A 25,760-nucleotide genomic window follows, 5' to 3' on the forward strand; every position below is an offset into this window, starting at 1 on the left:
ACATTCCTCCTCGATTTTCTTTGTCCATGATCAAAATCGTCATCCAAGTTAGAATCACTAAACTCGGCCATGGGTCTATCACGGCTTCTCCCATCTTGTTGATTACTTTTTGAGCTGTTTTGTGACTCTTCCAGCCTACCAAAGCATGCTGCTTTGTGACTCTTCCAGCCTACCAAGGCATTCATTCATTGGCTCAAGCTTTTGATCCAAGAGGCGTCCCATTTCTTCCTTCAAACTTTCTGCTAAACGTGAAAGATCGAAAGCTATTGTGCTTTCTTCTTCGTTAGACATGGTTTTAATATTAGACCTGCAAGAAAGGGTTAGTATAGAACAGAAAATTTTACCTCGCCACTTCCTTACGTGTTTCACCCACTCTTGTGTATCACTCAAGTGTTTTAAACGCTCTAATAACCTCACCAAACACTTTTCAAGTCACTTGATTGCCTTTCTTGAAGAAATCAGAATTTTCTCAATGAGATTCAATCAAACTTTCACCAAGTTTTCTCACAAGGTGGTGGTGATTTAAAACTGGAAATTTGGAGTGAAATGGACTGAATTAATTACTCAAAATAACTACTAAATATGCTGGAAAATTACCAGATTTTGTCCGCACAAGGTGACTCAATTTTTGGAAACTTTGGACTTTGACTCATGACTCAAATTAGGAACGAAGACTGGTTGGAACTCAAGACTGATTTGGACACCTTTTGGGACCTATTAGACACGATTTATAGGCTGAAAAAAACTCAAAAGACTCAAATATAATGACTGGACAGATTACAAAACTCGATTAAGTAAGAAACAAAATAGCAGAAATTTTGGAAGCCAAGAATTGTACTACCCGATTGTACCTTGGCTGGAGTTTTTTTTTTTTTTTTGGAATTCAATTCACGTTGGTTCTTGGGTATATTTTGGAAGATAAGGCTGCTGATTTGGAGAGTTTTCATGTGTGCACTTGAGGCAAGTCTAATCTGGACAGTTTTCTTGTGACTAGGATTTATTATTAATCCAACTTTGGATTCCCTAATCAGATTGCTTTCTTGTTTTCACTTCAAGATTGATCCAAACTCTTGTTTCTTTCTTTTCTTGCATTTCTTTTTTTATTTTCACGCAACCAGATTTGTTTCTTTTTTTTTTTTCCAATTCGTATCAAGGGTCAAAGAATCAAGAAACGATTAGGGTTTGCACAAAGATCAGCCGCAACTTTCTTTTGTCAAGAAACGGATTATAGTTTGCAAAAAAAAAAAAGGTCGAAGATTTGGAAACTTGGATTCAAGATTCTCAAGCAACCCTAGTTTTCAACCCAAGAACTTCAAAATTTGTTCAATAAATTCCAGAAATTGAAGAAATTTATCAAGAAACTTTAAGATATTTTGTATACTTCCAAGAAACAAAGGAATCAGCCACAATTATTGCAAGAAACACAAAACCCTAACACACTTTGTCAAGAAAACCCTAAATAGAGCTTCGGATTTTCAAGAACAATAACAACCAGATATTTTTTTTTTTTACTCTATTCGATTTCAAGACGCAAGAAACAAGATATCAAGATGCAAGACAAGACCAAAACAGCGATAGAATTTATGTCACGGACAGCAAGGACAAGACGCAATGGTAAAACGCAACAAAGAAAACCCTAGCAACGCACAAGATGAAGTATGACCAGATTCAAGACGCTATAAGACACGATTTAAAATGCAACAAATTTGGACAGATTTGGGACACAAACAAGGCACGATTTGGACACAAGAAGGTAAACAAGATGCGGACAAATTTGGAATAATAAAAAACCTTAACGACTCGGTGGAAAGTAAAGCGACCGGATTTGAAAACAAGCAAACTTGCAAAGATACGAACATGATATATTTGATATTGTCAACTAACTCTGATTACCAAACTGATACGAACCCGCTTGAAGGTATGAACTCGTATCCCACGTAACCCTGGACCTAGACGAAGAAATCAAGTTGAAGTGGAACCCTTGACCCTTCTAAACCACGAAGCAATGAACCAAGATGAATTTTGACCCATAACTTAATAATTTAGCGAACCAAAAGTGTTGGTAGAAGAACGCCACAGCCAAGGTGTGTATTTGATTGATAAGTTCGAATTGAATAACTCAAGAAAACTCTCAAGTATTCAAAAGAAACTCTCTTGACAAGAAAAAGTGAATAAACTCACAATTTCTGTAATTTTTTGATTAGCTAAAAAATGTTGGAAAGATTAGGCTATTTTATAGCCTTACATGGACTCATAAACCTAATGTGACTTGAACTTACTTAAATGACTTACACCCTAACTAAAAGTTGGCTCCTAAGAACTCAAATTTGATCGAATTTAATTCAACTAAATAAACTACCTAACCAACTAAACTAAGTACTAGGAATTCGGTCTTCTCTTTGACAAATCTAACCGAATTCTTAAGCTACAAGAAACGACTCAAACCAGCGAGGAAAATGACAATTTAACCCTTGCTTAACATTCTCAAACGAACCACTTAACTATCTTGCTTGGAAACTCTTCATCCAGTCACTCGAAGCAAAGTGTAGCTTAGAGCTTGAAGTATCACTTGAACTTGAGGCTTCGACCCTCGAGGAGTTTGAACTCCCATGGATCCATCAAAGTATCTTTATTATAGAAAAGATTTGAAATCAATTACCTTCAAATTTAGTTAAGAAAAAAAAAATCTTTTCTGTGTCTATAAAAGCATGCATGTTTTATCTGTAAACTAAAACATATATGTCTCTTTATTGTCCGTAAACAAAAACATATATGCTAGTTTAGAAAAGAATTTATCTAACAGGTGCTCGTTAGCCAAACCTTTTGCAAAATAGGAAGAACAGAAATAACACATATACTAGTGTACAAAATTGGAATGATGGAAAATGTTGTACAGAAATTTGTGGTACTTAAACCCTGATCCACATCTACCTTTCAAACAACGTCCTCAAGTAGGATTTAATTGCGCTACCACTGGAAACAACTTCCTTACTAGTCTCTCGGATGAAGACATGTACATTCGACTCATTTTGTTGCCAATAATCCGATTCCAATCTCAAAATTGAACAAAAAGGGCTACAAGCAACCAAGTGAACTTAAACTCGCACTCCATAGCACCAATCAATGGCAAACTAGCACCCCAAATGGCATAGCAAATGTTTTCAGGAATCTCTTGACAATATAAACATGGTTTTAAAGCAAATCTGATCATTGTCTCAACCAACAAACTAGTAAAATCAAGGGAAAAGTTCAATAAACTCAATCTGAGTTAAGTCGGATCTACCAATTTGAAGATAACTCACACAACACAAGAAGCTAATGGGAGCATCTACAAGGAGGATTTCAAGTAAAAAATATAGAGAGTGGATTTGAAATTTAAAAAGCAAAAAGGAACTTCAACTGTGATCTGCACTATAGTATAGCAGCTAAGAAACATTTGGAACCAAAATCATCTAACTATTGCTAAACAAGGAGGACAACCTGGGGCTTCCTTAGAGGATGAAGTGCACAATTTGTGATAAAGTAGTGCCAACAATCTTACACCCGTTTGCCAGCATATAACTTTCATAAAAGAGAGACAAAATAAAATACATCAACGTAGTCCTTCAACTTATTGCTTTGTAGAAACGAAAAGCTATTTAGTATTCAATTATGTTACTTTACAAGTATTCATACATTTCATTGCATGGCTTTAAATCGATTCACTGGTGCTCTTAGGGAAGAGATGTAACTCACATCTGCTTTCTCAATTCCATCAAAAAGATAATTGAAAGGTGGCATTTTTATGTATTTGCCCGAACCAAGATTAACCTTTAGTTCATTATTTTCCCAAACAATCCTTCCACCAACAATAGTTATCTCAACTTTTCCCTGCAGAACATCAAAAACAAAATCTTCCAAATTCAATACATACAAAGAGCCAATGTCAATCAGAAATGAAGACCGTACATTGGGAGTGAGACCTAGAGAATTCTTTTATATGGAACAAGATTTTCTTTTGCAAATTACTATCATTTTCTCAAGGACATCTAATAATATTAATCAGACATTCTTGACTTATTACGGTGCAACCAGAGTATCCAAATGTCTAATGCGTATAAACATACAAAAGCAGAATGCCCAGAAACCACACAGTAGATACTCATCAATTCATTCTATTAGTTGAACTATATTCGTTATAAGCTGATTATATGAAACTGAAGATTAATCACGTAAAATAACAGGCATCTTTTGTTAGATTGCACTTGATTCTAGACCTACTTTGAAGGATCTAAACATGCCAAATCCTCCACAAATTCAAGGTGGCAATTTTCCTCACAAAAAAACCACTGAAAGCAGGGTACTGATATGTCCTTCAAAATACTGTTTTGTAATAGCAATGTCTTGAGCAGACGTGCATCAGATAGTTTGCAAACAATGGTAATTCATAGCATTTTAAAGTTCATAATGGATATCCCATGGATGAATGCACAACATTTTATAGATTTTTTTTTCAGTAGAATGCAATATTGTATAGATAATGAAATAAGAATAATGAAATTTTATCTGGATAATGCATCATAAACCTCAAATTCAAAGAAGAATCACATATGGCTTTGACAATCACTATGTGATCAGGTATAGAGCTCTATAAGTCTAAATAAGCTCAAAGTAATTTAATCTCTAGAAAGCTATGCACATTCAAATCCTTAATTACAACAAGCAGTAATGAAAAATTACCTTCCCGATCCATCCCTCATAGACATTTGTATCTGATCTTGAATGGTGAGAATTTGAGCTTATCTGAAAACTTGAATTGGGATTTAATATGATTATGTCTGCATCTGATCCAGGAAGTATTGCTCCCTTCTTTGGATAGATATTGAATATCCTAGCACTAGAACGTAAACTCATTTCAAAGGTCAAGGTGCAACAACTAAGTAGCTTAGGTGAGATTGAAGAGTCAAAAAACAGTCTTCAAAAGTATAATAGGTAGAATAAATGCTTAAAGTGAATAGTCAAAAGACAAGATCAAATATTAGTGATGACATACCATTCAGTGCTTGTTATCCGTACATAATCAGTGACAGATATTTTCCCTGAGGCCTGAAAAATAATAAACCAGGAAACAGAATTGTCCTTTTTTAGGAAAGAAGAAACTCCAAGGACTACCTATGTTGATTTGGTTTCAGTTAATTTACTATTGGACACTTGTATATATAACTTTGTATGACTGATGAGGTCCAATACAGCTTACCACCATTGTATCCCAAACCAGATGCATTCTCTCCTCAATGCCTACATTTCAATTCCAAGTAAGACTTCTTTAGAAAGTAGAAAATAACATCTGGACTACATCCATAATTGACTCATGCTATTTGTAAGCAAAGGACAAGATGAATTACCATTGACACCATTTGGGATTTTTCTGAAATCATCTATTCCAAAAGCTTTCTGTGTTGAGTTGAAGGTACAGTGGTCGGTACCAACTAGCTGCAAAATGTAAAACATTAACAGGTTTATGATAGAGGATCAGCATAAAGATCACAAATAAGATGAACTGTAGATTTCCCTGAAAATAGTACATTTCCCTTGAAGGAAGTGCCAGGAAGCCATGTTGTCAACACATCAACTTTGAAGAAGAATTCAGGGACAAATCAAGTTCCGTTTCATTACGGCAGAAAATTTTCCAGTGCTGAAAAATATTTGGGGAAATTTGAAGTATGGAAATAGGAAGATTCATTATTTATAAGGGTTTAAGTTCAGGGAAATTTTGGAATGGGGAGTAGAGTACTTTCCATATATTGTAATAAATAAATGCTGTAGGAAAAATCATGGATTTACCCTTATGTGGACATAAAGCACTCGTATGTGCTAATACATTTCATACATATGTGCACCTTAAAGAATAAAAATGTACTGAAAATATAGGGAAATTTTGGTAAATGGAAGTATTCAAACTTCCTATTCCCATTCTCCAAATTTTCTTTGGCTTCCCTTGGCTAGAAAATGGTCATGGGTTTCAAAGACTGCAAAGTAAATATGTAGCCACTGAAAAACCATCTAGCCATTGATACTGAAATTACATCCACCATAAGATCTTATGACACCATCAGATTTTCCTCCCATCTATAAGAACTTCATTACCTCAATAGATAAATTGTCCTCCTTCATTGTGAATAGAAAACCCCTCACCGTTCTTGATGTCATTCCCAATACATCAGTATCAAAATAAATGACACCTTGGATTGCTCAAAAGTTATCATCAAGATGCTTGGAACATTACTATAAGTAAATTTCTCCTCCTAGGTTTGAGTGGTAAAAGATTTCTAGGCAATCATGTCTTTGCCACAAAATTTTTTGCATGGAAACTATCTTCGGACAGAACACATTATACATTCAACTAAGAGGAACCCTAAAGGTTTTAAAACCGTCAACCCACCCACCTTTCCAAATGCTGATTTGCCGGTGTTCTCTGGCACCACGTGGAATCCCTAAGAATAACAAAATTTGTCTTACGTTTACAAAATGAAACTCTATCATTCCATTATTGAATAACTTGTCTTTTCAGTTAGTCTGAAAATACTCTCCTTTTTATAGACTAGAACTATAAAGCATAACCTTTTCAAATAACTTATATACAATAAGAGGTAATAGTCCCATGCATTCTTAATTAACTTTTCAATTTCAATTAGCCTATGAGTTGATGCACCTATTTCATACTATTTATTTACGCAATTGCAAGTTTGCAGCATTGCTTTAAAGGTTGCATCCAGTCAAACAAGGGTATTCAATAAGGAAGGGTTGTATGTCAATCATCAGGAAAAAACCTGTAGGACACCCATTGAAACCGCTGCCTGAAGAGCCCTTCCATGCCCTGGTGCTCGAATAGGTGGGCTCATGACAAACCTGAGCATAGAAAGCAAGATCATTGTTTTCTATTTTGCCCTTTTGAGGTAAATGGCCATGATCCATCATAAAAGACTCCATAGAGAGAGAAAGAGAAGGACAAGAAAGGAACTGAAGGGAAAGGAAATAAGTCCTTGCTTTGCTGCAATGTTGAAGTCTGGGTCCCAAAGGCCAGAATCATTTAGAACTAGACCTGACACCACTGGTTCGCCAACAACTCGCTGACCTGCAATTGAAAAAAAAAAAATAAGAAGAAGATGAAATCAATGCAAGGGAAATTCCAGATCTATACTTGTATTGAGAGCCTCTTATTATTCTCACTTGCAGATAATTATTACTACCAGAGTATCACAGTATAGACTGCTAAGCTAAAGGAGACACATTGAAACCATTAGAATCACTATTAACCGATTTCCTCCCAATTAAGTGTGTGTGCCTAAATGAGGAAAGAGGATGCATGCTAAACCCCTGTGGCTGCTCTTAAAGTCAGAACCAGCAACTTGCTACTTATTCTCTGAGCTTCATTCAACCACTAAGAGAACTGCCCCTTAAGGCAGACCTGAATACCAAATTTTATAGCTCAATTCTGTGGAAGGTAGCAATCGGAAAAGTTCGTCACTGAACAGACATGAGTTGACCGTAAGCATTTTTCTTCAAGGAAAGTTTGTAACTGGAGAATAGGCATGAGTTGATTCTGAGCATCTTTTTGGTTTTGTTTCTTATTGATTGACACGTTAAGTATGAGACCCAATAATTCAGATCCAGAAAGTAAATCATACAAAGAACAAGCATTGTATATATAATTGTTAAGAGAATATAAGTATTCTTGTAGATAATAAATTAGTAAGGGTATTCTTGTAAATAGTTTGTTAGGTTTGTTGTGAGGACCCGTAAATTTTTCTTATTTATTTTATTTTCCCGCGTGCATTTTTCTTACTTTATTTTATTATCGTAATTTGCCAGAGATTTTTATAAGTGAGTATCGTTTTTAAACCATTTTCCTAGTATAAGTGAGTACCTGTTAAGCTTGAGGAGCGTTATGGACGTGGGATCCGCTAGTGCAGTAAGTGCGATATATTTTTGGCGACTGGGTGAATTTTCATAACAGTATATTATGTTACAAGATACTAGGAGATAATTAGAAGCTAGCTAGATAGATTAGCTTTGGAGGATAAGAAGATGAGGGTAAAACTAAGAAAGGCCAAGTGTCATGAAATTAGTGGATGTTGGACTTTGACCCAAGGTTTCTTAACTTTACTAAATCAAAAATTTGACCAAAATTCATCTCATTTTTCTTCATGCTTGGCCGGCCAAAAGGGAGAAAAACTAAGAGAGAAAACTTCCTTTCCAACTTCCAAAAATTGCTTGAATCTTGAGTTTTAGCCAACAACTTTGCAAACCACTCCTTATAAGTTGCTCTTTAGAGAAGATTAAAACTTGTTGTGGAGTTATTTTGGAAGGAAAAAACCTAATCTACCATTTTTCCTTGTGGTTATAAGGTAACTTGTCTTGAACATCCTTCTTTACTTCTAATAGTTGCATATTAGTGGCTTAAGGTTGTAGTTTTAGTAGTTTTATGAGACATATTGTGGTTTGAGGTGATGATATGAAAATTTTCAGTTTTTATGATGTAATTTCTGCTCACATGTAATGATTGAGGGTTGGCCATGTTTTGCTAGTTTGTTATATGAAAGATTGAAGGATTATGGAGTAGATTAACTTGCCTAAAGAAATTTCCAGCTTATGTGTTTAAATTCCAGCTTTAGGGCTTCTAATTTGAGCTACCATTTGGTTGTATTTGAAGGGTATTGTGATCCTAATTAAGTGTGTTAAATGGTTTATGATTTGTATGTACAATTGGGGTTGAATTGATATGAGTTTGGGTCTTGAGTTTTGAATGGAAAAGTAGGAAAAAAAACAAGGGAGGTGCTGCTGAAATTTCTGCAAGAACTCTTGAGCAGTTTTGGGAAATCTGTTATATCGTGATATAGAAATGTCGGAATTGAGTTCCGTTTATTGCGTTTGAAACTAGATTCATAGAACTACAAACCGTGAAAATTTCAGACCCTGGTTCTGTCTGTGTGATTTATGGTGATTTTCCAAAGTTGACTGTAATTACATATCTGTTCTGTCTTTTACTGGATAAAATTGCAATTTGAGACTCAAATTTGACTGACTTGTGATCTAAATCTTATAAATGTGTCTTCTGAGAAATTGTACCCCTTTGAGTCTATTTTCCGACAGTATAAATTTTATCAATTTTGGACTTAAGAAACTTGAGATATGATTTTTCAAATAGTATTGCGCAAAACTGGAAAATTCTGTTTTCCTAGCACTGATCTTACTCTCATTTCCACTTCAAATTTGGAGATGATAAATCATTGTAGGTAGAGCTTTGAGGTCGATCATGTCCCTAGGACCAAGTATTACCTTTTCACTCAAAAGTCACATTTTATCTCCTTGCATTTGTAGTTCTTTTGAATAGGCATATGACTCGTAATCGAGCCACACTTGTACATTCCGTTTACTAGGTTTTGGATGTGCAAACCTCAATTGTTTTACCTTGATTATTCTTAGGGTTTCACGGTGATCCAAACCCTACTTTGGGTGAAAACTTGTGAAGTTATCTTTGCTTGAACTGATGAGTGTACCACTCCCCTGAATTATTGCTAAACTGGTTATCTGTACTTGCAAATTGCTATTTGAATGTCTTTACCGACTGTTTATTTTGTATGAGACGAGAGTGTACTTTATCACACTCATTTCTCTTGCTTGTTTACTAGTTCCTGTATCAATTTGAACTTGTTATCTGAGCCTGTTATGATGTCGTTTGGAAGTGTATCCAACGACCTTCCTATTAAACCTGAACTCAACCTCATGGGGAGTCAATTGAATCGAGCCAGCAAAGACTTGATTGAAGAAAATTGACAATCCATGAGTGCCTGTTTTTGGAAAATCTTTAGGTATTGAAGACTCTGGATTTCCGGTAAACTCGAGTATTACCATTCTTTAGGTATTGAAGACTGTTCCTGTAAGGGGTATGTTTGATGGACGGAATTTGGCATTAAGTGGTGCTCTACTGAACTAGTTACTTTATTTTAAAATTGACGGAGTGTCAACTACTACTTAATCAAGATCTGGTACTATAACGGGAATCTGGCTCCTGAGAGTCACCTGTACTGCTTTACTTTATATTTGATATGTGTATCTGACTAATTAAACATTAAACACCATGATTCTTGACTACTTGGATTTTTGGTATCTCATTGAGCGTAAACTCACCCCCTTCCCGTTATCTTTATTTTCCTTACAGGGGCAAACTGTGAAATCATGATTTTGGATGAAAGAATCGAGTTAGTGTAAACGTTCCCTTTGTTAAGCTCCTTTGTAATAGAAAAACGCTAATTATATTTCGATCTAGTGTCACACTTTTACTTGTAAAGTTCCAACGTGTGTTTCAAAGTGTTTATTCATGTCTCTCTCATGTATTTGTTGGTAAATGTACGTTCGATGGGTTTACACGAACTTTACTTGTATCCGTTGGGGATTCGAACGAGTGCGGGATTTGATCGAAAAAAGAAAATTTTTGGCGAAAAACTGTTCACCGAATCCGGCCGTATATCCTGCCAGTTCTTGGCAGGATATTTAGCCGGATTGGCAGGGGAAGTTGAAAAAAATTTGGTTTCGCTACTGCCTTGAATCCGGCCGGATTGTGACGTGGCAGTCCTTTTCCGTTTTCGTTTCGTTTCGTGCTTGTGGGAGCGTACTTTCGACATATCATGGCACCGTGCATTTTGAAAATCTTGTATTCGGCTTAGTAGTCCTGACGAGAGTTGGGCAGGCAGTCCGCTAACCCCTTTGGTTCGCCTAGGGGAAGGTGGGGCTGTCATATTTGTACACCTATAAATACTAGTTGGTCACTCATAATACTGTGACTAGATGTTTTCCTCCTAAAATACCTGTTATCATGGTATCAGAGCTAAAGTCCTAGGGTTAGGATTAAACATCTAGTCAAAAGTCTTGTTCACACGACACTGTTCATCGCGGCACTGTTCACGCATACTGTTCATGGGATACTGTTCATCGAGGCACTATTCACGCGCACTGTTCATTGCGGCACTGTTCATCTAGAGTTTTGACCCGTTCTTTGGTTTGACGTGCTATTCGCTATGGTTGAAAGGTTTGTTAATGCGGTTACCACTGACCAAGTTGAATCAAGTTCTTCAGCACATGGGTCCCAGAAGACTCTTACTATATCCGAGGAAGATTATGTTAAATTCCTACAGTATCAAACTACAAATCACGCATCTCTTCCCTCTGTTTTTTTAGCACAAAAAGGTAATGACTCATGGATTATTGACTCCGGGCTACTGATCATATTTCAGGTACCTCTAAAAATTTTTCTAACTTTCAAGAGTCTATTTCTTTTCCTCATGTTGCTTTAGCTGATAGATCTACTTCTAAAGTTAAAGGACTAAGCACTGTAGAAATTAACTCATCTCTTCCGCTGTCTTCTGTTCTTTACGTACCCAATTTGCCCTTTAATCTAATGTCTGTTAGTAAGCTCACTAAATCTCTACAGTGTTCAGTTATTTTTTCTCCTGATTTTGTTGTCATTCAGGATTTGAAGACAAAGAGGACGATTGGTGGAGGGCATGAGCATAATGGTCTTTATTTTCTCAACTCCAATGGTCCGATTGCATGTCCTGCTACTGTTTCTCCTCTTGAAATTCACTGTCATTTAGGTCATCCGTCTTTACAAAATTTGAAAAAGTTGATTCCTACTTTGAGTCAGTTGTCTTCGTTAGAATGTGAGTCTTGTCAGTTAGGAAAGCATCATCTTATTTCTTTTGCTCCTAGAGTCAATAAACGGGTTTCTGAACCCTTTTTGTTAGTTCATTCTAATGTTTTGGGTTCTAGTCAAGTCACTTCAAAGTTATGTTTTAAATATTTTGTAATCTTTGTTGATGATTTTTTCCAGAGTTACATGGCTTTATTTAATGAAAGATCGTTCAGAATTATATTCCATTTTTTGTGCATTTGTTACAAAAATAAAGAATCAATTTGGTGTATGTACGTATACTTCGCAGCGATAATGCGAAAGAATATTTTTCCACTCCTTTTAATATCTTTATGACTAAGTCTGGTATTATTCATCAGTCTTCTTGTCCTCACACTCCACAACAGAATGAAGTTACAGAAAGAAAAATTGGACATTTAATCGAAATTGCTCGAACACTGTTGTTGCACATGAATGTGCCCAAACAATTTTGGAGTGATGCAGTTCTAACTGCATGTTATTTAATTAGTCGCATGCCATCTAATATTTTTGGAGGTCAATTACCTCACTGCATTCTTTTTCCTCATGAACATGTGTTTAAATTACCTCCTCATATTTTTGGATGTGTGTGCTTTGTTCATCAGTTTGCTCCCGGGGTGGATAAATTAGATCCTCGTGCTATTAAGTGTATTTTTTTAGGATACGCACGAGCGCAAAAAGGGTATAGATGTTACAGTCCAGTTTTAAATCAATTTTTTACTTGTGCTAATGTTACTTTCTTTAAATCCACTCCATATTTTATGAAACACGGTATGCCTTGTGAGTTAGACCAGTGTCCCTCTTTTTCCTCTCCTGTTTTACCAGTCCCTTCCTCTTTATTACCTGAGTTATCTAGTCCACCAGATTCCATAACTCGATTATCTCATCCTAATCTTCAAGTTTATTCTCGTCGTTCCATGGTTGAGAAAGTTCCTGATATGCCACGCATTTCACCAATTAACTCTCAATCTTCAAATTCAGGTATGACGCCCTCCTCTGAGTCAGATCTTCCTATTGCTTTATGCAAAGGTAAAAAACATTGTAATTCTCATCCTATTTCTAATTTTGTTTCTTATTCCCGTCTCTCTATGTCATATTCTTCTTTTGTTGCTTCCCTTGATTCTGTCTCCATTCCTAAGCCTATTACCTATGCTCTTAATCATCCTGGTTGGAGATTAGCTATGCAAGAAGAGATGTCTGCTTTGGAACAAAATGGTACTTGGGATCTTGTCCCTCGTCCTTCAGGTAAGCCTATTGTTGGTTGTAAATGGGTGTACACTATAAAAGTGTAGCCTAATCGTTCTATTGATAGATTGAAGGCTCGTCTGGTAGGTAGAGGATTTACTCAGACGTATGGAATAGACTACTTAGAAACATTTTCTCCTGTTGCAAAGATTACATCTGTTCGTCTTCTTATCTCTTTGGCAGCCACTTATAATTGGCCATTGCATCAGCTGAATGTGAAAAATGCATTTCTGCATGGAGATTTGGAAGAAGAGGTATATATTGAACAACCTCCTGGATTTGTTATTCAGAGGGAGAATTCGCGGTTGGTTTGTTATTTGAAAAAATCCTTATATGGATTGAAACAGTCTCCGAGGGCCTGGTTTGGCCGGTTTAGTAATGTTGTCATGGAGTTCGGTCTAACAAGATGTGGAGTAGATCACTCCGTATTTTATCGGTATTCTAATACTGGTAAAATTTTATTAGTTGTTTATGTGGATGATATTGTGATTACAGGTGATGATGTTGTGGGGATCCAGAAACTTAAATCCAATCTGCAGGCAAACTTTCAGACAAAGAATTTAGGTCATCTACAGTATTTTCTGGGTATTGAGGTAGCTCGGTCTAAATATGAGATTTATTTATGTCAAAGGAAATATGTACTCGATATGCTGAATGAAGTTGGGATGTTAGGTTGCCGACCTGTGAATACTCCTATGGATCCTAATGTGAAATTAGTAGGCGATCAAGGTACATTACTAGATGATCCTAGACAATATCGAAGACTTGTGGGTAAATTAAATTAACTCACTGTAACGAGACCTGATATTTCGTTTGCATTGAGTGTTGTGAGTCAATTTCTTGATACCCCTCGTACTAGTCATTCGGATGCTGTTATATGGATTCTCAGGTATCTTAAGAGTGCTCCTAGAAAAGGGTTGCTGTATCAAAATCATGGACACACTGATATTGAAGGATATAGTGATGAAGATTGGGCTGGTTCTGCCTCAGATCGAAGATCGACCACAGGATATTGTGTATTTGTTGGTGGTAATTTAGTGTCGTGGAAGAATAAGAAGCAAACAGTTGTCTCCAGATCAAGTGCAGAATCTGAATACCGCGCTATGGCTCACACTGTGTGTGAGTTGGTTTGGTTGAAGAGCATGTTATTTGTAATTGGGCTTGAGCATAAACAGCCTATGAATTTAGTGTGTGATAAACAGGCAACTGTTCATATTGCGTCTAATCCAGTGTTTCATGAAAGGACAAAACATATTGAAGTTGATTGTCATTTCATTCGAGAGAAATTGCTTGACGGAGTCATCAAGACATCTCATGTACCGTCTGTAGATCAATTAGCTGATGTATTTACCAAGAGTTTAGGGGGCTCTAGGGTGAAATACATTTGTAACAAGTTGGGTGCTTATGATATATATGCTCCAACTTGAGAGGGAGTATTAAGAGAATATAAGTATTCTTGTAGGTAATAAATTAGTAAGGGTATTCTTGTAAATAGTTTGTTAGGTTTGTACTCCTATAAATACTAGTTGGTCACTCATAATACTGTGACTAGATGTTTTCCTCCCAAAATACCTGTTATCAATAATAAAGGTTAATACTGAATGACTAGATTTAATCTAGCCAAGATGGGCTTGATACACAAAATAGCCTCTTAAAGCAAGCACAAGTAGGACTTTGATCATCCATGTAGTTTGAGCACAACTCATGCACAGCCCACTACTGAGCTCTCTTGTACCTAAAACTCAAAATTCAGGCTATTTTAGCAAACTGAAAAGCAGAGAACACCAAGAAGTATAACTATATCTTTTCTTTTTTTGGTATTTTTTCCCTACCCTCTCCCCACAAGTATAAAAAGAGTGGTCCCATGTTTTGTCATATGTTGGTGTCCACTTGTTCAACCTATATATATCTTAAGGCAAAAACTTTGGATGGCCCTCCAACTATTAAGTTGATCGACTTTTAGCCCTCCAACTATTAAGTTGATCGACTTTTACCCTCAAACTTGTAAAATGGTATACTCCCCATGCTTTTGGCTAGAGAAAATTTTAGAAACCTCCTCTGAAGTTTATGTTAATATCACTTGCCATCCTTAAAGTCTAAAAAATATCACTAAACTCCCCTAAAACCATACCTTTTGTAACAATCTCACCCTTGTATCATCAAAATATTCTTATACTAATCATTTAATCAGAGACATATTTTTCTCCCAATTCTACCCTTATATGTTGTCTTATATTGAATTTTCTACCAAATTAATTATAATATATGATATGCGTGTCTTGCCTAAAAATTTTCTCTTCCATAATATTTTGCCTCGGGAGGTTTCCGAAATTATCTGTAGCCAAAAGGGTGGAGAGTATACCCTTTTACAAGTTAGAGGGGCAAAAATATACACTTAATAATTGTAGCGCTAAAAGTCAACCAACTATATAGTTTGAGGGCCATTCAGATTTTTTGCCCCATATCTTGAGTGTTAAATAGATAGGGATCTACACGTTGAATTTCCATAGGACTAATGGCCTTTGATTGTTTCACACAAGCAATTAACAGCATATCTGTGATGTATAAAAGTTATACATATTTGTTATGCTAGGTATACCAATTGTGCTTACCCACACAGTGCACGTGATAAAATACAAGGAGAAAAGGAATTGGAGGTAACTTACACAAACAAGACTTTAATCTACTAAAGAAGTGGCTGCAAAGGAAAATTCTTTTTGTCTTCATTTCTGTTATTCTTGACCAAAAAAAACATACTGCCTTTGATTATCATCTCTTTGTATTTATCTTTTTCTGGTCAATAATTATTTGTACTAGAACTCGTAAATTTACATCACCAAGAATGCCTGATATCATGATTTGAAAGACTTCTGACCATGATACAATGAGTATGGTATTCTCAACACGAGCTAAAGTTTGCCTTGTTCATGCAATTGAGCTGAATGAGCTAAAACTCATGTTTGCTTGAGAATTTACAAGCTGAACTAGAGTCATTATACATGAGCTGACACTTGACAGATAAAAGTAAACGGCATATCACCTCACTCTCCCCAGCTTCTGCAATTATGTGCATTGGGTTGCTCATTTCAAAATGAAAACTTCAGACACTCAAGGCCAACTAAATTAAAATGTTTGAGATTCAAAGAAATGAAAACCATTAAATGCAATTGAATGAAAATATATCCTTGAATAAGCCAAAAAAAAAACCAACATATAGCTATTATGAACACTTTATGATATAAGGTTACTCAACTGGGACTGCCTCAAGAGTTGCCGGCTTTTGAAGTTAGTTCTGGGATTAGGTTTATTTAATCAGCAAAAGTCAATTGATAAAACTGATAAAAAACTGGTATGCCTACTCCCCAGCCCATTTAGGTGATGTGCATTTTAATAAATAAAAAAAAAAGATTAAAGATAATTCAATTTAGGGAGATTAACAGGTCAATAATCTCCTTTTTTTCTTTTGTTTTTCCTAGTAAATAGGTCAATAATCTATTATATTACACAAAATGATTATGAGCTAATAATATAGTTCTATGAAGGCAAAGATAAGTGAAGCAAAAGAAAGGAACAAAGATAAATATCAAGGGTGACACATTACTATGGATTAGATTAGAAAATTAAACTTAGAACACCGGCCCTGTTTGATAACCCAATTCAGCATTTAAACTTAATGAATTCAGATTTTAACATATGTAGACGCGTTTGATAACCAAAAATTGAACATCTGAATTAATTAAGTGGCACTGAATTTCCTAGGCAAAGCTTGCTCCCAAAATTAAGTGATAAACTATTCACTTATCACTGAATGTGATATACACTCAAATATATTAGATTTAATACTTAACAATTCAATAACTTCATAGATTCAAACTTCAAATTTCAGATTTCAGACTTCAATTTTCATACTTCAGTTTTATCAAACGCACCCTAAATTGTTGACCAACCATTTTGCATGTATTTTATATTAGAGTATAGAATTGAAGCATCCCACACAAACTGAGGTTAGAGATTCAGGATCAAGTCATATACCAGCAACTAGTTTAAGGTTTTAAAAGACAAACCTAATTTCCGAGCTTTAGCTATTTCTTCCATTGCATCAATGCTCATGACATGTACTATGTACAAAGGTGTGTTAATAAAACCAGCCAAACGAATAGCCCGAGCAGTGGCCTCTGCTTCTAGCTGCATGAAGATTTCGCTAAGGGAACTGCCATGAATTGTAAATTAAAAAAAAAATCATGATAAAAAGTAAATTATTACTTCTCTAGTTTGAGAAGACAAAATTAGACGCAACAAATCTGGTCACCAAATTTGACATCTGATTTTAAAAGCCAAACAGAAAAATTGTTGTGTTCCTATTGTTAGAGCAGCTATCATTGTAACTTTATGGTGCTAATAAGAACTGGTGCAAAGACAAGCCAAAATTCATTAACAAGTTATGGATGAACTTTTCAGATGGATAAAACCACAGCTTTAGGTATTTGAAGACAACTAAGGAATACATTTTAAACTTACACAAGAAGTACTGACATAAACAGTGGTTGGCCCTTGAATATCCCAGATCTCATGGATTTAAGGAGTTATCAGTTACATTGAGATTAAATACCTAATGGAAGAATCAAACAACCGTTGGTATTTCACGATAGTACGAGACGACAAACATAAAGGCCATGTCCAAGAGATCAATATCAGGACAGCAATGTAGAAAGTGATGAAGAACAACAGTGCATAAACAGTAGTTCTTCAAGTTTCATTTCATATATTTTAAAAAATGCATTAGAATCGTAGTATTTGTATCTCATTAACTGGGTATAAAATTGCATCACCAGGACAGATAATCTTGGGTTGAAATTAATATGTCTGAAGATGGATTTAGCATCATGCCATCTACTCTAATAAGATAACTGCATGACCATCTGCAGCAAACTAATAACTATCTAGAGGTTAACTTTACAGCAGTTGACTAGTTCCATCTAAAGTTAAAAACGGACAAATTCAGCTATTTCATCCCTCTTTAGCACCCTACTGAAACTGATTATTTGACAATCATAGTTGCATGTCCAGATAAAGGTTCATAAGCTTCTGGTAAAGCCGACAACTGCACAATTTCTATGCTACCAAATTCCCTCATGAGATACTGCAACTTTATTCAGGAAATAGGACCAAGCTAATCAGCATACTCTCCTTCACGGTGTAATTAGCACATACTGTTGAATGTAGTCCAATATAACAAAAAGAAGATTGGGATAGAAAGTAAACTAAGACAATAGAGTTCAAATTAGATCCACAAACTAGAGGTCACAAATATAGTAATGCTCAACAATCATTCAATGACAAATATCTTAACTATCAATCCCCTCATTATAGCACCCAGATCCACAAAATCATACTATTTCTGATGTTGAAGAGTTGCTCGTCACGCTTGCTTACTCCATCCAAAAACATTTTGAATAAAAAGTCACATAGAGATTGATTTGAGGGAGATGAAACAGCATGACAAATCATCAAGAAAGTAAATTTAGGGTAAACAAAGAGGCGGTTTGAAAAGCCAAAGCCTCCTTTTACTTCCTGCACTTCTAAAATTAAAGTAAATCCCAGATAAAAATGATAGTCTTAAGTTAAGAAAATAGGCTCAAGTATTATAAGGCAACCATTTAAGTGAGTAAAGACCACATGCAATTGTTTTGTGAGCAAGAACCATGCAACTTCTCTGGAATAGGTAATAAAGATAAGGAAACAAACCAAACACCTATCATGGGCAGTATTAACAAGAGAAATCTATTTGTACTCATAAAGATTACCAAAGGGGGCCTAGAAAGTGCATGTCCCTCTGGACCAGTAATACCAAGTTCAATCATTCTTTTCTGGCCTTCAAACACAGCATCTCCATTTTCTGCATGAACCATGGCCAAAGCACCAAGGGACTTGCATTTTTTAAGTCCCTCCAACAGAAGCTCATCATTAATCATGACAATACCCTTGTATGCTAGGAAAAACTTGAAGGAGTTGATACCTACAAGGCAAGGAAAATTTGTGCACTCAATCAAAAAGGATGTATAACTTCTCGATAAATGATTTACATAAATTACTGTATACGTCCAACTCAAGGAATTTTAACCTAGAAAAGTATACAAACCTTTCTCTTTGACCATAATTTCCATTTCTCTTGCAACAGTATCATCCCATTTAGTTATTGTCATATGGAAACCATAGTCCATGCAAGACTTCTTTGCTTTTTCTACATATGCTTTGAACCCTAAAGATAGACTCCCATTCACAGGCATGACAAAATCAATGTGCATAGTTGTTCCACCAGCTAGTGCAGCAGCTTGGCCGCTGAAGAAGTCATCAATTGTTTCAGTAGAATCAGTACCCATAAATTCCATTTCCAGGTGAGTGTGAGGATCAATTCCCCCTGACATTAATGGATCAAAGTGATACATCATACAAAGGATCATCACAAAATGGAATACACAAACAAAAACAATCAGCATTTCAGAATTTTTCAAATTAAGGTAAACAACTGCAATTTTGGAAGTATTAAGTTGGGGAAATATATAAGGATTATAGGAGCAACCAAAGTGACAATAAAGGAAGAATTTAAGGAGAATGAGAAGGTAGAATACTGAAATTTCTAACCAAATCTAGGAGAGTTGTAGGACTATGACTAACTATAGCCAGAAGTTTCTGCAAACTTCAATACAACTGTATTATGGCATTAGCTCTGGCAAGAATATACTTACTTTGCTCATATTTATGTTCCACAGTCATCCAAAATTTCATAATAGTTTTATTACTCTGATGTTTCACAACAATCCACTTTCATTTAATGCTCTTGCTTGGTTAAGTCTGGAATGTTTATCTTGTCCAAAAGTTATATTTTGAAAATATGCCAAACTTGTGCACTTGACCAAATGTAAGTTAGCTAGCTGTCATAGCTATTGTTTCACCAAATTAGTCAGCTAGATGCCAACCTCCCAAAATATACTTGACCTGGAAATGTAGGAATTAATGGAAAATAACAAAAAAATACCACAAATTGAAAACAAAAGCAACTCAAAACAATATCCAAGATTTCTCGATGCTCATGACAACAAGAGGTGCCTCCACGTGTAAGGTTGACAGTCAAAGGGGCAGAAAGTAAAGAAGAAGGCTTTCGAGGCATAGCAAACTTTTCTAGTACAAACTTATGACACTTCATATTGTTCACATGAATATCATGCCATGCCTTTTTGTGCTGCATTTTTTCAATCTATGTGATGCCTTTACCTTTTTCTCCATTAGAGACACACTTATCTTTCTTTCTAATTCATATATTTAGATGCTTCACTAAGCCATCCATTTTATGCAACTAAGAATGTAACACTTCAGCACAGCTCCTTGCTAATCTATGCATCTCATTTAAGTTATGCAGTAAACAATTATGACACCTACAAAGAAGAGATGAGAAAGCTAAACTTGAGAAGTATAAGACTTTGGAACAAAGGAGTATTAAACAAATCATATGCACTTTCACAACCATCTGCAAAGGCAAAACCTATCTTGCCCTCAGAACAAATAAATTCCATATTCAAATTCAATCAGCTATATGCTTAAATTGATATCTTTTGGATGTGTTTTTCAAATGAAAGCAAAAAAGAAACAAATCCAGTGAAATAACATGAGTCATATGAAGTATACAGTAGAACACTATAAACAATTATTAGTTTCTTTATAAACAAAATACTAAAGCCTCAGTGAGAAGATATTACCTGGCATGACAAACTTTCCAGTGGCATCAATTACTGCAACTTCATCACCGACCTGAAGATGGGATTTCTGAGGTTCAGATGGCAAGTATATGCATCAAAAACGTATAAAAAATAGGCATAACAGATTGCAAAGGCATCTGAGGTCATTTAAGCTACAATCCGAATGAGAAGATAATAAGTTGTGGATGCTCAAGATACCAAATTACAAGTGATGCAAGTAGACAATACTGCTAAGGTGCTAAAATCTAGTGACTTGCTGCCACAGACTTCATGCTACAACTAATTGCTCATTACATCAATATAGATACATATCAACGAGTTCAAGAACCAATGCAATGTATAACTTGCTTCAAATTGTATATGACACAACAATATCAAACTTTGTTTGCCATATTTGTCATGCTTTAAGATTCTACAATCACAATTTGTATGTGAACTTACTCATCTTCATTGATCATTTTGTGCGTGTTGTATAATTTAGTTTTGCAAAATAAAATCTCCCCTGCAAGCACATCTAGATTAAAAATAAATTAACGGGCAAAAATCATGCCAGCCATTAAACTACTTTTGACCACTCAACCGTTTTAAGTTTCAATTTGGCCACTTAAATCACAAAACAGGTACACCGATAGCCATTCTGTCTAATTTGGCAGTTGGGGGGAGAGGACAAAAGATGAGGGCATAATTGACTACTCACTGTATAATTAAGGGTGATAACACAATTTAGTTTATCTAATTTTCTTTTTCTCCTTCTTCTTCACCGTTACCCTCTCATGTTCCAGCCACCACTTCTATGGCTGCACAATCACCTCTAACTCAAGCATCAGCATCCGAATATCAACCTTCTTTTGTCTTTTCTTTTTGTTTTTCTCTTTGTTTTTGTGCTTTTGGCTCAAAGATAAACTTCTTAACTCAAAACAAATAGAAACAGGTGTCATTAACTTTCGGATTTTGATCCAAAATTCATGCCCTTGGGGCTGTTAACTTTGCCTATTTTAATAACAATCATGCTTTCCTGGATTCCGCCGTGATTTTGTATGACTTTTGTGAATCTAATTATGTTCTCAAAGGAGAGATGGTGCCTTGTCTGTACCTATTTGGCTGTTCAACAACCATTTTGGGCCCAATCCAATGTTAGATTGCATTCTATGGGAAAATTCAAGTCCAATAGTGTCCCTTTTATCCAAGACTACATCTGTGGTGATGAGTGCGGTGGCATGCCGGCATACTACAGCTGCCATGGCAAGATTGTCTTCCAAAACAAGCAAGGAAGATGAACATGCAAAATGAAAAGAAAACAGAAATAAGTGAGGAGCTAAACGATGTAGTTTTGCCATGTTTGTTGGTAAATTAAATGTTAAAAGATTTCCACGTAAATAGAAAATATTTAGGAAGTGCTAAAACTACGTATGATTGCCATGTTCAAATTTTTCTTGTCCATAAAAAAAAATCATACAGTTAGTGCTGAATTATCTTACCCCTGTCTTTTGCGTTATGTGTTGCATGCAATATGCATTTTCTTTGAATTAACAGCAAATCAGATAGAATGGCCACTCAAATGCCTATTTTGCCGGTTGTGTGACCAATTTGAAATTCAAAATACTCGAGTGACCAAAAGGTACTATTGGAATAGTTTAATGGCCGGTAGGATTGTTTGCCCTAATTTAAAACATTCTCCATATTCCTTGATTGGCATGACATTCGTCCACTCATACTCCATATTACATTCTAAAAATTAAATTAATGCCACCTGCGAATTTTCAAAATGATACCAAAAGTTGGGTAAATAGAAATTCTGATCCCAGAAACCTTCCCCGAAATACCAACAAATGAATGTAAACAAAATGCAGTAGTCCACCCCATTGTACAGCAGTAAACAACGTTTTCGGATTCATATTTGTTGGTTAAGACTAAATGAGCTGTTGATATTTAATTTAAACATAGCCCTTACAGTTATTCTAGCTTTAACATATATCCATCTAAAATCCAAAATAAGACAGTAAAGAAGCTAGCCAGGATTTGATGAGATTTTGTTAACAAGTCCTTAAAAGACTGGACATGATTTAAACAGCAACATAATGAGATTGACACATGGGCAAACCCTGTTTGATATGATATTCGGTATGATATGCTTACTATGTTCTACATACATCTAATGCATAAGTCCAGCTCTTTTCAACATCGTATAGCACTTCACATATAGTCCACGTGATATTAGACATATCAGCTATTGTAAGTACTATTTTTGATATTTAAAAGACCGGACATGATTTAAACAGCAACATAATGAGATTGACACATGGGCAAACCCTGTTTGATATGATATTCGGTATGATATGCTTACTATGTTCTACATACATCTAATGCATAAGTCCAGCTCTTTTCAACATCGTATAGCACTTCACATATAGTCCACGTGATATTAGACATATCAGATATTGTAAGTACTATTTTTGATAGTTAGTGATTTTCTTAACGTGCATACAATTAGTCTATTTTACAAATAAAAAGTGCATAACATTATTTTTTTTAAAAAGTCTGACATATGTTCAAGATGATTATACAAGTATCGATAAGTTGAGTTTTTCAGCCTAAAAAATGGAATAGATCTTCCAGGAAAAAGAACCAAATTGAAAAAAAAAAAAAAAAAAAAAAAAAAAACCTTGCAGGTTGACACCATTATATATAAGTAATAACACAAGATGAAGACAAACAACATGAAACCACCCATTGCCACCCATAGCTAGTTTGCAAGTAAACTAAGTTCCATAATTTAACGTCAGACAAGTTCTAAAATTTGTGATTTGACCATACAACAACCAAATAGTACCTTGATGTTAGGTTTCACATCAGCAATAATCCCATCGTCTATATAAACATCAGCAACCTCTTGATGGTGAGCATTTACAACTGTCCCTCCCTTAATCAATATCCTTCGTGAAGAGGAGTCAGATCCTCCACATCCAACAACATTGTAACCCATCCCAGCATCACAAAACTGCAATAAGCGACATAATTATGTTAGAAACATTGGTCAATACTGGGTTTATCTACATTGCTTAGTCAACTAAATTTTGCAGCAAGAAGCACAAAAAAAAAATCCCATCGAGAATGTTTTTTTATCAGGTTTCGTGTTCTCTCCTGGAATAATACCGAAAAGAGATCTCAGTCCAGGAAGTAAGATTTAAAGGACTAAGCAGGTCTAGTTATCCAATGCAGTAAAATTTACAGGTTGATTTATTATTTTATGGTCGACATTGAATCTCCATTTTACTCTGTCTGTCACTATTAAAGCCACAAATTCTGCAAATGGACATGAAATATCCTTGTTATGACAACAGAATGGGGACCTTCTGTCTTCAATGCAGAAGAAAAATAGCTCAATACAAAAATTAGATGGAGACTGATTTGTGGTGTTTTTGAATTTACACTGATGATCGAGCACACTTAAGTAAATAACCCAAAATTCGCACACAAATCAGTACAACAGGACTTTACACTAAATAGCCCATTGATTGCATCCTCTTTATTAAATAGGCAATATAACGCACCCTTTTCACTAACTTTCCCTAGACAAGAAAAACCCACCGAGTACGAATGAACATGTTAATCGAAGTAGTAGTATTAACTTCATTAATAATTTAAAAGTCGAATTTATCAAGAAATAGAAACAGCAAATTTCTCGATTCATTCAATCATATCTCATTTCAATATCTCCCACTGCATTGCAATACTATCATATTGAGGAAGAAGAAAATTGAAGCTATAAAATATGCAATAAAAGAAGTAAAGGAAAAAAAAAACTAAAGAAAGAAACTTTTACAATATCTCCAAGCAACCCATTAAAGTAAACTTGATGAAAATCCTAGATAAAGAGTTACTGAATTTAGAAGAGGAGTACATGTGGTAAGACTAGTATTACCTCATGAGAAGCAGCGGCTGTTGTCAGCCTCAGCAACAAGAGAATAGCGATGATTCCAGAGAATCTCTTCGCCATGGTGAGAAGATTAACAAAACCCATTTGAGCGAGTAGTCGCTGAAATCGAATCAATGGGGTTTTATATTACTGGACTCAGCAGTGGATTGATTGAGTAGAGACTGATGAGAAATCATTGATGATCGATTTTTCAATGGCCTTAAGAATCCAACGGTTGACTATTTAATACTTGGCGCCTATTGAATTTAGTTACTTTCCGAATCTGGAACCCGAATTTTGGACCAAATGATAGCTACCATTGAGTCAATTTACAAGATCTGATACTTATGTCTGGGCTTCATTAACCATATAGCAATGTTTTAAAACTCAGACCGTTAATTGAACAGGTGAGATGTTCGAATCAGTTTAATCTGATTTAATGAATTTTTTTAAAAATAATTTATATAAATATATATATCCACAAAATAAAACATGCAATGAACTAATTTAAAATTTTATATGTTGAAAAGATTAATATTTTCGAAAAACTTGGATTTTCAAAAGTAATTTTTTTAAATTATAAGTTGAAACAAATAAATTTTATTTCAATCTCAATTATATCTATCAAACAATAATCTTAAATCCAACCCAAAAATATCACAATATTTTGAAATTATGCAAAATTCATGTCTATAGGAATTAGACATTATGAGTTTAAATTTTAATTCACGTCTTTGGGATTTAGAGATTGCAATTTAAAATAAAAAAAAAAGAAGTTTGGAGTTTGGAGGAAATCAGGAGAATAAAAAATAGAGATGCAAACTTGATAAGAAGTAATAAATGAGATAAAAGTGAGTGGTTGTGGCATTTAATAATTAGTTTTTAGGGTAAAAAAAATAATTCTTTTTTAAATTTTTTTAAATTTAATAAACAAAAACAAAATTAAAAGATGGAAGTAAACATCAATAATTAAAATTAAAGAGGTTTGATTAAAAGGAAGTGACAAAAGAAAAGAGGAGAGAGAGAGAGAGAGAGTTGAAAATTAGAAAGAAAGAGTCCTGAGAGGATGAGATTTTATAGGAAAAACGAAGGAAAAAAATGGACATTTGTTTCATATAAATGTGTTATCAAAAGAGAT

At 35.0% G+C, this 25,760-nt stretch overlaps 1 protein-coding gene across 3 annotated transcripts; it reads right to left on the minus strand.

Moving 5' to 3' along the window:
• Positions 1 to 3,546: 3,546 nt before the first annotated feature.
• Positions 3,547 to 24,999, minus strand: LOC113695850 (dihydropyrimidinase-like). Of its 3 annotated transcripts, none has more exons than XM_072055723.1 (14): positions 24,629 to 24,999; positions 23,537 to 23,704; positions 20,707 to 20,773; positions 19,092 to 19,370; positions 18,757 to 18,968; positions 17,017 to 17,137; positions 7,027 to 7,114; positions 6,810 to 6,888; positions 6,426 to 6,473; positions 5,385 to 5,472; positions 5,237 to 5,277; positions 5,033 to 5,085; positions 4,720 to 4,876; positions 3,547 to 3,870 (listed from the first exon to the last, which is right to left on the minus strand). In XM_072055723.1, the coding sequence occupies exons 1-14, from the start codon at positions 24,725 to 24,727 to the stop codon at positions 3,679 to 3,681; spliced, it is 1,692 nt and encodes a 563-aa protein (XP_071911824.1). In that variant the 5' UTR covers positions 24,728 to 24,999; the 3' UTR covers positions 3,547 to 3,678. The 3 variants fall into 3 exon arrangements, with proteins under 3 accessions (XP_071911824.1, XP_027070823.1, XP_027070824.1); XM_027215022.2 differs by having other exon boundaries at positions 20,707 to 20,758; positions 24,629 to 24,998; XM_027215023.2 differs by lacking the exon at positions 6,426 to 6,473 and having other exon boundaries at positions 20,707 to 20,758; positions 24,629 to 24,996.
• Positions 25,000 to 25,760: the final 761 nt, after the last annotated feature.

The sequence above is a fragment of the Coffea arabica genome, chromosome 6e, assembly GCF_036785885.1.
Source record: "Coffea arabica cultivar ET-39 chromosome 6e, Coffea Arabica ET-39 HiFi, whole genome shotgun sequence".
Taxonomy (NCBI): Eukaryota; Viridiplantae; Streptophyta; class Magnoliopsida; order Gentianales; family Rubiaceae; genus Coffea; species Coffea arabica.